Genomic DNA, 14,251 nt, shown 5'->3' with positions numbered 1-14,251 from the left:
TAGTGACACCTGCTGGTGATGTTATTTATGTACAACCTATAGAAACGGGATCATGAGAAACACCTTACATTGCCGAGACTGAAAAGGTAAAGAGGATGTGCTCCTAACTCCACTACATAACTGACAACAGCATGATTTATACGACTATTAACCCCAATAAAGGGTACAACAGAGCACACACACACACACACACACACACACACACACACACACACTGTTTAAAGTGGAAATTAGGAACTCAGATATACTGTTATGATGCACTTGGTACACTATAAAATATTACTTCTTCTACACAATTTGATTAGGGAGAACACGGAAAGTGGAAGTCCCGCAAAGTGCTGCCCACTTCCTTTAACTAGTTGGGCTGTTAGGACAGGAGGCAGTGTGCAGCCTGTTGTACAGCAATGCTCACAGAGTCTGGTCAATTTTATCAGCAAGAGTACACACTAATAATCCATAACATCTATATAAATGATATATTGAATAAAAATGATCTGATTCTGATTAATGGTAGCTTTCTATGCTTGCCAATACTTTATATGTTTTGCCCTTTACCTTCTGTTCTGCTTGAATTTTGATAAGTCAAACAATAACAGTCAAAATGTGCGAACCAGATCCGTGATTTTCAGAACTTTGAGTTTTAAGGCATCACAATGTCTCTTAAATTGGTCACAAACCAAGTTATGTGTCGAGAGGAATTATTATTAAACACAGGGAAAGTGCTCTACCAAAGAGGAACAGTGATCAGTGAGCTGGGCGACATGGATTTCTAAATGATTATGGTGCAACAACAGGCTCTGCACTGCAGGCCTTTTGAAATGTCAAGCTTGTTGAGCTTGTGGGTTTTGTCAAAGTTTATGAATGTACCGAAATATCCTGTCAACACAAAACCAGAAAGGTTTCAGTTCTTTTGGAAAAAATCCCCTAGGGTATTTTACAGTTGCCATGAATCACCACTGATATTTGGTTGAATTTGTATACTTTGACAGATGTGAGTTTACTGCCCAAAGCTTCCAACGATAAAACAGCCACCAAAACCTATACAGCATTTGTCACGTTATGCCCAAAACATCACTCTTGGTTTATTTCTCTTTTATCTTATTTTTTATTTTTATTGTTATTTTTTCCCCAAACAGGTCACAAGTGTTTCCATGCCTTGCAAGAACTTGTAATCCTATACTTTATACATTTAAAAAGAAAAGAAACTGTAGACTGTTCAGACAGTTTGGCTGAAAGTGAAACCTGCAACAGGTTTTCTTCAGTGTAAATGAAAGTTCTCATCAATGGTTTCCGTTCTGTCTTTAGACCCGGTGTCTGTGTGTTGTCAAGTGCATTGTGGGTGTGTATGCGTGTTTTTTTAGGTTTTCATATTTAGCCCAGTTCAGATTAATGATTCGCAACGCAACAAAACAGTTTTAGAATGTTGCAGAGAAAATTGCAGCGGTGTGAACTGCTGCATAGCGACTTAAGCCGTTGCGTGGAGTTGCAAAACATTTGACTTGACAAATCTCCAAATACAGTTTTAGAACGGAATGATGTAGCTATTTCACTTGAGCCAATCAGGAAACAACATAAATTGGCGTAGGCACCCTGCCTCACGTCCTCTCTTTCCAAACTCTCTGTCTTCAACGTTTATTAATCAATGTTACAGCCAACATTGTGAGCATGTCACTGTCATCCACCTCTTTGTATAACGATAACAGACATCCAGCTAGTTAATTCATGTAACCTGGGCCTAATACTAACATAATAGTATTAACGTTATAGAATTAACGCAGTAGTAGTGGGGTATGTTAGTGCATCGTTGCTATGGAGACGGTCAGCTGCGTTGCATTGCTTTGATGTGAACGGCCCAGTTTTAGAACGCTTACGATCATATTTTAGGGGATTCTTTTGGCAGCATCCGGTCTCGTTGCGAATCATTGATCTGAACTGACCTTTTGAGTTCATAAGGTTTATCGCCCAAGGGTGTATAATTGGGGAAGGGATGTTAGGGACACATCCTTACCAATATACATAAATTACTGAATTGTCCCTAACAATAATTTAGCACAAAAGTTAATATATGATATGCGTAACTGTTGCACTTTTAACCTGCGGAGGAGTCGTGCATATGAGACAGCCATCACTCTGTCCGTCACTGTAACCAAGGAGTCTGCAGGTCATTTCATACACTTCCCTAAACTGAAAGTGATACAGCATTTTGTTTGGAATATTATCACTGCCCCACATTAATACATGACTAATTGTCCAGCTCAGTTTTGTCAATATTGAAACATTTCTAATCTTGCAAATGGCAATTTGTTGAAGGAGTAGGTGCAATATCTGCACGTAAACCACCTGTTACCGTTTATTCTGCACGTCGTGCACACTGCAGACTATGGTTGCACACAGTTCTGAGTTTGAGCAAGGTAAAAAAAAAAAAAGTGAACGAGGAAAAGGCTTCTTCCTGTTTCAAAAAGTCAGACACCAGCTCTGTTTAATGAGGTCAGTGAATGAAAGGAAGAAAAATGAACTGACTATAAATCGTACCTCACTCACTGTGTAGCACTTTTTCTATACAACGTTGCCTTGCTGAGAATCATACTTCTCTTTTTCCTGCTACTTCTGCTGCTAACGAGTTAAAGTCAAAAGAGGAGAATACCAGAAGTACCATGAATAAATGTCATACATGTAAACACAGTACATAAATAAAGTGTCCAGCTGTTTGAATTGTTAAAAGTAGTAGTAAATAGTTCCTCAGTGCGATTATGAAGAAACACACACACACACACGCACACACACATTTACACACACATCCAGTTAGTATTTAGGGCCTCATAATAACAGTGCAGCACAAGGATCTGTTCCCTCTATTATTACTGCAGCTGCCCAGCAGTGCTTACAAACAGAACTGTATCTGTAGTCGTATATAAGTATAAGTAAGTATATTCAAGGTACTTTAATCAACTGAATTACTTTGTTTTTCTTTACACTTGTACTTTACTAAGCAACATCAGGGGGAACATTTTGGATCTATTTTGGTTTGCAGACTTACATCCTTCACAGGCTGCAAACGTCTTTTATCTGCAACTTTGAAATGAAGAAAAAACCTGATCGTGCATGTAGATAAGTTGCAGTCATAAGGAATAAATGCACCCTGACTCATTCCATGGTGAATGAATCATAAAGCAAACAAAGTATTTCCTGCTTAATGACTTCAAAGCATATTTTATGAAGGTACTTCGAATAAAGCATGAAACATCCTCACTAAAGTTACCAAATATGTCAACAATAGTTTATTATTCTAACTGTGGTATTTCTGTTTGAGGCAGTGACATTTGAGCACATCTATAAAAAGAACGGCTCTCACCTACGACTCGGTTCCTGTCGTTCGAACCAAAGAGCCGTTCAAAAGAATCGGATCATTCACAAACGTCACAACACTGTAAATGTCCCTGTTGTGGGATGAATAAAGGCTTATCTAACGCTAGTCTGTCTGCAGACTCTTGAGGTCAACCAGTCAATGATTGTCCAGTCACAGAACAGCATTACAGTTCAGTTACTTTAATTTTTCTTTAAATTATTTACAAAGCTGGAGTTGACAGATTTAGAGCCTCAGTGAAGATAAAGGAAAGAGGTTAGAAGAATAAAACGAGTTCATGTGGGGCAAAGCAGGAAGAGAGAAGGAGAGCGTGGGCAGAGGAGGAGGATCTCGATGGAAAGGGTTTGAGAAAGAGGAAGAATGGAAGCGGTTACGATGGGAGGGCAGTGATGGCAGCATAGTTATTACAGCTTCCACTAATAAATGCTCTGCAGCCCATTGAGGAGCATAGACAAAGACAATGTGCTGAGCCTTACACACACGCTCTGTTGTAATAGCACTGTATTTGTTTCACATGTTTTGGTACAGATACACTGATACATACTGCTCTGATTCACAAATAATTACATTATTTTTGGTGCAACCCGCACGGAAGAAAAACGAAGTGACACACCTGTGGCGTACCAGCTTAACGTGCTTATCAAGAGACAGAGACTACGCTACATTAGCTTTACTATGGCAGAGGGACCAAGCAGCGAAGCTTTGCATCCACCGAAGAACCGAGCGAAGTCGGCAGTGTGGGGGCATTCCGGGGACAACAAGAATGCCGGAAAAAAAGTTGTGACTAAAGTGTCAAACATCTGCGGGATCACCACCCAGCACTACACGCCCAACATGATAACAGTGATAAAACGTTACGCAGTATGAAACATTGAGTTAGTAGGGAACTAAATAATATCGTGTCACTTCCAATCAGTGGCGTAGCGGTGAAAGTTGGGCTTTCAGTGCAACGTAAACAAACAGCAGTACAGTGTGATGTAGTCTACGGAAAACAGAACAGTCCTCTCAAGGGCCTCAGTCAGTGACCGTTTAAGTTTGCTCCCTCTCGCGTGGCGTAAACGCTAGCTATTGTAGGTTAATGTGTGAGGTGTAAAACACTAACAACACCAGGTGCTTGTAGACTTCCAGCACTGTACTCCCTGGTCTTCATTCTTCCTTATGAGGTGTTCTACATCAGCTGCCTGTACGCCACCACATTCTTAAAAGTTGGCCTCTCTTCCCTGATTAGCGGGAAGGTTGCATCCGGCTGGATTACTAGCCAAATACAGTAAGCTTAACCACAGAAACGGTGCATGGCCAGGGGGTGATGCAAATCAAAATCTTGTCTTACAATTTATGTGTTGTAGTGATGGGAGTTAAAGAGTGGAGTACAGTAAATAAAGAGTGGATTAGTGTAAATACTGCCGGCGTCCGGCCTTGAAGTTCCTCTAAAAAACATCACAGGGTCTCACATTGTTATTCTTTTATTTAATTATTCACTTTCATGGCAGCGACATTTTAGTACAATCATATCGCACAGTAGGATTTATTCAAAAGCATCAAAACTGTCACATCATTCTTTACCTGAATCCAAACAAACATTTCAAGATCAAGTACTGAAGGAGAAAAGTGTTTCCTGCAGCACTAATAACATTCAATAATAAAAAAACTCCCTAATGAATAGAAGTTGAAGTAGATCAGGACACACATTCCCTGCATGAACACATTTTATTAAGACCTATATGGGAATTTAAATTTCTGAGATGTTTTTTATTAACTCTGTTTTATTCTATAATAACTGATGTACGGACATGTGTGGTTTTGGTTTCCCTACAGGGAGGTCAAAGGTCAGGCTCAGCAGCAGCTCAGGACATGGAGCAGGAGGGGATTCAGTGTTTTGCTCAAGGACACTAATGCAGGATGGATGCAAGGATCCTCCTTTGTAAGGCCAGTATCTCTTTCTTCCTCTGCACCATACGGTTTTTAATGTTGCCGTATGGCAAACATTATACTTTACAATAATAATAATATTAATTTACACACCTATTTTAAAATAAGTTAAGAAAAACCTAAAAATTGTGCTCAAAAGGTTCACCTTTCGGGATTGTTCCTGCTGTTAAAACCAACATCTCTCTCGCAGCTTGTACATATTAGTTTAATGTTTAATGTAGGCTTGTACATGGTAGTTTAATATCTAATGTCTAAGGTAGGCTTGTAATTTTTAGTTTAATATTTAATGTTTAATGGTTGTACATAGAGAGTGAGGTTAAACCAGAGTCAAATTCTTTGTATGTGTACACCTGGCCAATAAACCTGATTCTGATTCTTAACATTAGCCATAGTTTTGCCTCAAAATGTCTACGTGCAGGTGTGAAAGCAAGCTAGCTCTTACTTCTCTGCTGAAACATGGTCCAAATAATCCACTATCAAGATTATTGATGCAAAGAAAAACAGTAAAACGATTCAGAATCACACATGAGGTTGTTGGATCTCTTTTTTTTTAAATTTCTCTCAGACCTCTGCTCACTGTCAAACCACTTAGCTGTGTATCATCAGCGTCCCTGTCAGTGCTTTCTCTACATAATATCTGGCTTCAAATGGGAAACTTTACAACTCCTCCTCCACTGTAAAAAAAAAACAAAACCTAAAGGTATATTTATCTAAAATCTATTTGAAGTAGAATGAGTAAAAGTTTTATATCTTTGTTGAGGTTAACTGAAAATATTTATAAAGATAAATAACTTTATTTATCTAAATGTATCTCTTTCTACAACAGAGTTTAATTTCTTAGGTTAAAGTAATAATCTGGAAGAATAAATGTTAAGTCACTATCTACTGGGAATGAGGTAACACAATGGTGATTGATGGCCCACTGATATAAGCCTTTGCATTTGCAGTATATATTATTATTATGGACTGGATGTCTGTGGCGACATTCGCAGAAAACATCACAAGCGGTGCCCAGTTAGTGACGCGTTTTCCATCAGCCAGCAGTGGTTGGTCTGCCAGAGAGGGAAGGCGGAGCTAAACGTGTGTTGTGAGTAAACAGTAATCTACTATGGCTGAAGAAACAAAGAAAAGATTGATGACTACAGATACAACTTCATAAGTGAAAATCTAAAGAAAAAGAAACAAACTCGACGCTCAGATGAAGCAAACAGTCTAACAAGGAAAGCGACCGTCAGCCAGGAAAATCAAGAGTTACAGCCGGAGCCAACCGCGAATATCTGGTTATCTGGGACGTATGCGTTTCCAACTATGCAAATCAAACATGGTGATATTAATTATGAATTTCTGCTCTCAGACTGGTGATATTCTGTGACAGTGCCACGTCTAAAATCACTGACCTCTTTATGATGGGTATTTGGTGGTATTATGGTGGGTATTTGCTGGATTTGATGCACCTATTGGCAACAGGTTGAGCAGAATCACCCAAACTTTGTAACTACAAGGGATGTCCACTGACTTTTAGAAAGTGTACCTCTTTAATATGTTTGTTATCTCTGTAATTTCACCTGTGACATTTTGGTAATATGATAAGGTGCTGTGTTTACATCTAGAGCTGTTTGAAAAACTACCTGAGTAAATACCTTTTCATTTCCAACATGTCTTCAGAACCAAGCAAAAACAAAAGAGGCTACCTGAAGATCAATAGACTTATTATAGACAATAATCACATTTGTTTGGCACTTTGCAATTGAGTTCAATTTAGCTATCAGGCTGCAAGTCGTTGTAAAATGTGACCATCCTGAACTCATGACACACACACCACAAACATACTGTGATCATGCTCGCTGAGGCTGTTTGGGTGTAGGGGCTAACTTCTGGGGTTTAAGATCAGAAGTTCAGCTTTGAGGGTCGTACATGGGGTTGCTGAAGTTTCCTACAGCAGTGTTGCTGTTGTCCAGAAGAGGTCCGTAGGATCTACGTCTGAAACAGCCAAGAAATAAAGGAGAAAAAGAGTAAGTCAAGTGGACAAACAAATTAAAGAAACATGACAGGGAATCTTTTTAACAAAACAACATTTTCCTTAAAAATAGTCCGTCAATAACATTTTGTTAAAACTGGACTCACCGGATTATGTAGTAGTACAGCCCAGCCATCACTGAGATGACCAGTGCGATGAAAAAAACAAAGATGAGTGCAATACCTCCTGGAGAGAGAAAGAGAGCGAGAGAGAATCAGAATCAAAATATCCATTGTTAACCATAAAATATGTGCGTGTGACGTCCCCTCCCCTGGCCAGAGCAAAATGGACAGCGACACAGAGTCACAGGGCTCATATGCCACAGAAGGCTCTTTTGAGGTGGAGGACTCCTCCCCTCCAGAGTCTCCTGAAGAGCACGTTAGTGTGGTGGAGAACTGTGGCGGTCCTGAGCCCTATCAGTTCGAGCCCTTGGCTCCAGCCCAACTAAGGCCTGAAGCTGGAGCTTTCAAAGCAATGCAAGTGCGCATGTGCAGACCGCGCGTGCACTAACAGGCGTTAATGTTCCTTTTTTTTTCATAAATTTTATGATGTAATTTTTTCCCTAACGGTTGCCTTTACGTCACTGGGGGGCAGGGGCTTCTAAAACATCCCCTCATTACCTGATTGGTCAGACCCATACAGTACTATGATGGTCCAGCTGATAATACCTTGCTATGCTACTGACTTTAATCTTCTCCTGTCCTGGTTGGTATCTCTGTGTCAGGAAGGACTCGATGGCCATTTTGCTAAGATAAGATAAGATAAGTGTTCATCCAGGAGACAAAACTGACCTTTGAGTTTAAGTATTAATTAGTATTCTCCTTGTGAGAAATTGGACCAAACACATTACTGACTGAAGGTTTACCTGCATGTCTGTCAGGTAGTACTGAGGCCCAGTACAATATTAAGACATCTGTCACACTGTAAACCACTCTTCCAAATCCTACTCACTTTAAAATAATAACTGAATTCCCTTTCCCTGAATGGAAAGATCTCAGCTATGTCAAGACTATGATTAAACACATGGAGTAGCCTATCAGAAGATATGTGATGACATATTGCTGCTTCAACTGCTTCAAGAAATTCTGTCAAAGTCCTGTAGCTGCTTATATGACATCATTTTTCCTTACAGAAACATTTATAGGCACTTTTCCAGGCTGACTTTTGGAGGACGGTTCAAGTCCTTGCTCTAGGATCTAAATGCTCGTAGTTCTTAAAAGATGTGGTCGGAAAGCTGCCAAAGTGTACAGAGAAATTATTCCAGACTTTCATTTTTCTTTCCTGTAATTCACACCTCTAAAAAGAAACCTAACCTAGAAGCAGTCAGCCTAATAAACCACCGCCCTGGAGAGACGCCATAAAGGTTCAGAGTCAGATGTATTATCAGATCTACTGATGACATGAGTGACAGAGGTCTCAGGAAAACAGCAAAAACCTGGAGCTGTTGGAGCATTTCTGCCCTGCTAAAAAAAAAATGATTGCAGTATGAGAAAACTGAGACCATAAGTCTGACGAAGATATGAACGTACAATTTGAAAAACAAGTTACATAAAAGTACTGAACAACTCTTAACATTTGCAAACAGGTCTGTAATAAGTGGCTCATGCTGCAGCAATAATTGACACGGTGAAAATGACAGGATGCCTTGAAAAAACAGGTTAGTGGTTTAACGGTTTGTGAATGAAGGAGGGAAAAAAAGGCCCGCTCTTTTCCTGCTCATTCTAACAGCTGCCGTTTGATTTCATTTATTCAGCTTGTAAAGACTCAACTGCAAAGTAAACGAGGAAGTGTGAGAGGAAACTGTTCTGTTCACATATTAACCACAGACCAACCCAAGAAGGTCAGAGGAACAGATCTGACCTCTTTATTCAGAGAGACTTGATCATCTGTGCTTTGTTGGTTTTTTTAGGTGTGGCACTGTTAGTTTAAAGACACACAGTGGGGTTTTATAAGGACAGATTATTTACATCTGATTAAATCAGAATCAAACGTTTTTGTGAGATAGCTATTTGACAAGGTGCAGTGTTGACCTAATCTCTGTTTACAGATTCTACTTTGAAATGTAGAATCCATAGGCAGGGGCGTGGATTTTAGGGATGGCAAGTGTTCTGGCTTCCTCTGGTTTGTACTAAGCTTGTAGTCCGAGTAACATTGACCAATCACGTATCAGCAGTCTGCGGCGTATGCAGGAAAAACAGTCTGTGTAGAAAGCAAAAGCAGGCGGAACATAATGCGTCGTAATGACATCCCGGCTCCCATCAGCGTCCTCTGACAACGATTTAGCTTCTTATTAATCTCTATAAACAGACACCTGCATGCTAACAGCTAACAATCTGTTGTAGATCAAAACACTTGAGATAAATTCCATTGTTGCTGTGGTAGATTTAAAAGTAGTTGAGTACTTGAGGACAGACCTGAAATTTTGACTTTTTACAAATCTGCATCATGAAAGTAAATTACATAAAATCTGTAAACAATGCAGCACCTGGAAATGGAATCACTCCGCTGGCTAAACCAAACACGCCTGACATGTTCACCGCTATCCGCAGAGGCTGTATCGACATCAGACTGTAGCCGATGGGAAGTATTCCTCATAACTGTTAAGGTAAGAGAAGTAACAGCTGTAATGGTCAATACATTCAAGGATTGTAAAAATCCAGTGTCAACAACACAACCGCAGTGTTTTGGTAATAAAATAAAGTTGACATTTAAAATTATGAAGGAACTAGCTTTACGACTATGGATGCTTGATGGATTGCATATCGAAGGCCCTTAAAGGATGAACTAGGATGGTGAACATGGTAAATGTCCACCTTCTGAACAGCAGCATGTTAGCATAGCTACTGTGAGCATGCTGATATGGAGCTTTTGACTCAAACTCTGGCAATATCAGTGTAGCCTCAAAGACACGATGATGAAAGGCATAACCGCCAACTCTATTTCACATTGCTACTCTCCCCTTTGGCTTAATTGGTAGCAGTAAGGAGACCATTAGCTTAACCATCTAGCAATGACAAGTAATTAAATCAAACAGATTTGTCAATAAAACAAGAAGAAGAAGAACGATTTAAGGATTGATGGATGTTGAGAGGGATGTACCTGCCAGCAATCAACATCATTTCAGTTTGATAGTGTTCGGGAAATGCAATGATCAAAATGTGTTATTTTGACCAAATTCTTAGGAAATAATGTTGCCTACTGTAGCTTTGAAGTAAATACAAAAAGAGGAGTGATCAGAGCTGATTTATCTGAGATGAATTCCCTGTGATTCTGATTGCGAGATAGAAGTTATTCACGAATTTGGCAAATTAATTGTGACCCAACCATAGATTAACTTGTTGGTTACCATAATACTGTACTAATAGTACAATAATACTCTTCTTAATGAAATGTTAAATCAACCTTCAAACAACCCGTACCTTTGCTTAGACCCTTGGACTTGTGTCCCTCCTTATGCTCTGAGTTGGTTGGGACAGTCCTGGTGGTGATGGTGATGGTGGTGGTGGTGTGTTGGGTTGTGCCAGTCGGGCTGTTGGTTTGCATGGTGCCAGGGGCTGTGCTGGGATTGGTTGTGCTGGTGGGTTGGGTGGAGTTGTTGGGGGTGATGCTGGTACTGGTTGTGTTGTTGGATTGGGTGGAGTCAGTAGTGCTGTTGGTTTGTGTAACTGGGGTTGAGCTGGGATTGGTGATGCTGGTGTTCGGGTCCTGGGTCTGCGATGTGATAGATGTGGATGAGGGAGAAGATGAAGAGGCCCTGGAGGTGGCCTCTGTAGCTGCAGTGTTTCCCTCAGTTCTGGCTGTTGTTTGGATAGAAGCTGTATTGTCTATGGTTGGAGTTATACTGGTGAGATTTGTATTAGGTGTGGGCTTGGAGCCGACGTTGGTTGATGCTGAGGTCGATGAAGGTGTTGCTGAGACAGGTGATGAAGAGGATGGTGGTGGGTCGGATTGATTTCTCACCTGTGCTGTTGCACAGAGCAGCAGACCTGCAATTCATGATAAAAGAAGTTTATTTAAAGTATGCAACATCCTGCTGCAACGTGTTTCAATACATATTGTTACTCCTTGTTGTCAGTTCCTTTCTGTGATCTCCTTCGTCTCTTAGAAGACTGCAGAAAGTTAAATCACATGTCCATATTCTGTCTGTGTCCTCTCTGAGTTCATTTGACAAATTTAACCTTCACCTGACTTTAAAAAAAATTAAGAATTAACTAGCCACTGCAACTTTTAACCGCACATACATGCTGTGTAGCTCTTGTCATTTGAATCAAATCAAGCAAAGAGCACTGACTGCAAAGGAACTGAATGACTTTCTTCTGCATTTTTACCGCGAGCCGTGCGCGGTTCTCGGCCAAAATACATGTGATGAATTGTGAGTCCTATTGATCTCTGACAGCAATATTAACATCTCTTCCTGCAGTAAAAGTCAACACTTCTGGTATGCTTTTTCAAAGTAAAAGCTTGATCTGGAATTTGGACATGTTTGTACACAATGCTTTTATTATTAAGTGTTTACCAGGCCGTTTTTTTTACTTTATTTGTAACTTTTCCAGGAAGTTATTTGTTCAATAAAGTCACTCACAGGCTCCTTACTGCAGGAGCAGGAGTCATAAGTCTCCCGCTGGCCATCAGTATATATGTTTGTAAAAATAGATATCATGTTACAGACGTAACTCGGGTGCGATCTCTCCCTCTCTCCCCCTCGCTTGCTCTCTTTGTCTTCGTCTCGGCTCATACGGTTGTTTTCGCTGTTTATTAATTAAGGTTCCGTTTCTTAATGTAAATAAGATCGTTTTCTGTTAAGACCAACCCACGGAAACCTTTAAAACAAAGACCCGAAACTACCCCTGGATATGCGCGCTGCGGACTTACTGTAGGTGAGGACAGCGAAGGAGCAGCCCCACCTACTCCCCAAACAAAGTATCCAGAGCCATGTAGAGAGAGTCGCGCCAGTGGAGGTCCAATATGCTCCATGATCCGCCATTGCGATGTCGTAACTCTCTCTCTCTACGGCTCTAAAAGTACCGTCACTCAGTCATTCAGTCAGTCAGTCACATACAGACCCTCTAAAGTGCAGAAAAACATGCTCATGCATCCACACAAACCTGTAAGGTGGTACAGGATTTTATTTGGACCCCTTTCCATTCTAACACCTTTAGTATTTACCCACATTTCAATTAGTAACTATAATATAACTACATATTCATTCATAGTTACTGTTGTTACTTGTAACCAGATACTTCCATACACTGGTGGTGTCTTACATACCATATAACCATGTACAGGCTACATGATAAACAACATACAACTTAGGTAACATTTTAAATATGTGAATATATATAAAAGTAAAGTTTTACTTGAAAAAAGTTGTCATCATCAGTGTTTCAAAGTACAGGAAGTCAGAGATGAGCTATGATGTACTAAGGGCATGACACTTTTCTCAGTACTCTGATCACAGTGTTTTAAATGTACAGTTGCTTCACATAGTTCACAATTGATCCTGTATGGATATCAAGCATTCTGGCCCTATATTACACAGTGAAGTTACACAAAGCAGATGAGTCAAGCAAGAATTCAGACACAGTGTGATTCTGGTCAGTTTTCACAATAAAACACCCAATGCAGACTCCCTGTTGTGTATATCACCACACTTCCATCAACATTTACCAACTCTCTGAAAAATATCCAACATTAGAACAAGGCAAGACTTCTGAAATGCTCTCTGTAAGCTTTAAAGCATATCGGAGAACTGAGGAAAGCTCTGCATCATGACTCTGGTATCCTGGCATCTCCAGCGGAAAACAGATAAGACAACACACTCTAGTCATTCACATTATAGATGCTTGTACATTTTAATCATCATTTATTCAGGGCATGAGCTTCACGTTTACACACATATTGTTGAGAAAATCGACAGCTGCAGAGATTAAAATGAGAGAATGCGAGTAATCAACCTATCTGAAATGATTGTGGTCGATCGGCAGTGTAAGATTCAAGGTGACAGATTTCGTAACAGCATGTCAAACTTAAAAAAAAAAAGCATTTCCTGCTTCTGATCTTTATCTATTCAATCCTCAGTAAGGTGTGTAGAAATATCTCAAGAGCAGTTAAAGCTCAACACCCATTAAGGAGAGCCCGCTTGTGATTCCACCTTTTTGGAACTGTCAGTTCCTAAAGATGCTGTAACTGGATTGTGAAAAATGTTTTGTAACAACCGTTACTCAGTGTTAAACTGAAACTTATCTCAGTCTCTCAGTTGTAGAGATTTTCAACAGTTCTTTGGGCTTTAGAGCTACATTAAAAGCCTAAATATTAATTAGAATTAACATGGCAGTTGAGGTGGTTTGTCAACTTTTTACAATGGTATTCCTGCAATTTCTCCATCTAACTAAAGTGAAATGTTTACTCTCATCACCATTAAAGCTTACCAAATGAAATAACATGCGTCAGGTTTTACTTACATGTTATCAGAGTTTGTCGGCTGACCCTCATCGTTGTGTTCCTGTTACTTTAAATCTCTACAAACGCGTGTGTAACTGCAGCTCTGCTCTGTGCTCCCTGTGGACGGCTGTAGTGTGTGTGGCTGCAGCTGCCTGTAGGTGACTGATTATAAGAGCCAGGGGGCGGGGCTACGTGAAGAGCACATTGCATAAGGCTTTGTAATGAAGGAAGGAAGTTACACTGTAGATGACAAACTGTATTGATAGTATAATTTGAGAAGAATGCTGTCATGCTTTAAATTAGCAGTGAGCTTTTTGTACATGATGGTGTAAATGTGTTATCACACAAATCCCTCTCGGTGCTTAATATGTTTTTTACTTCTGTAAAGTGAGTACAGAATTTTTTTATGGCTGGCCACCTCTCCTCATTCCATCATTACCGTAATATTTGTCATATAGGTAAAACGTTTTGCTGTGATAAAGTTGATTACAATATTGATT

General features: G+C 39.9%; 1 protein-coding gene across 1 annotated transcript; it reads right to left on the bottom strand.

The window, feature by feature from the left end:
- Positions 1–4,817: 4,817 nt before the first annotated feature.
- Positions 4,818–13,882, bottom strand: parm1 (prostate androgen-regulated mucin-like protein 1). Its single transcript, XM_069677236.1, has 4 exons — positions 13,772–13,882; positions 10,730–11,296; positions 7,418–7,496; positions 4,818–7,273 (listed from the first exon to the last, which is right to left on the bottom strand). The coding sequence occupies exons 1-4, from the start codon at positions 13,800–13,802 to the stop codon at positions 7,189–7,191; spliced, it is 762 nt and encodes a 253-aa protein (XP_069533337.1). The 5' UTR covers positions 13,803–13,882; the 3' UTR covers positions 4,818–7,188.
- Between the last annotated feature and the right edge of the window lie 369 nt (positions 13,883–14,251).

The sequence above is a fragment of the Semicossyphus pulcher genome, unplaced genomic scaffold (genome assembly GCF_022749685.1).
Source record: "Semicossyphus pulcher isolate SPU_LCO1_2020_fin unplaced genomic scaffold, fSemPul1.0.p SCAF_28, whole genome shotgun sequence".
Lineage (NCBI taxonomy): Eukaryota > Metazoa > Chordata > Actinopteri > Labriformes > Labridae > Semicossyphus > Semicossyphus pulcher.
This window is presented reverse-complemented; position numbering and strand designations above follow the sequence as displayed.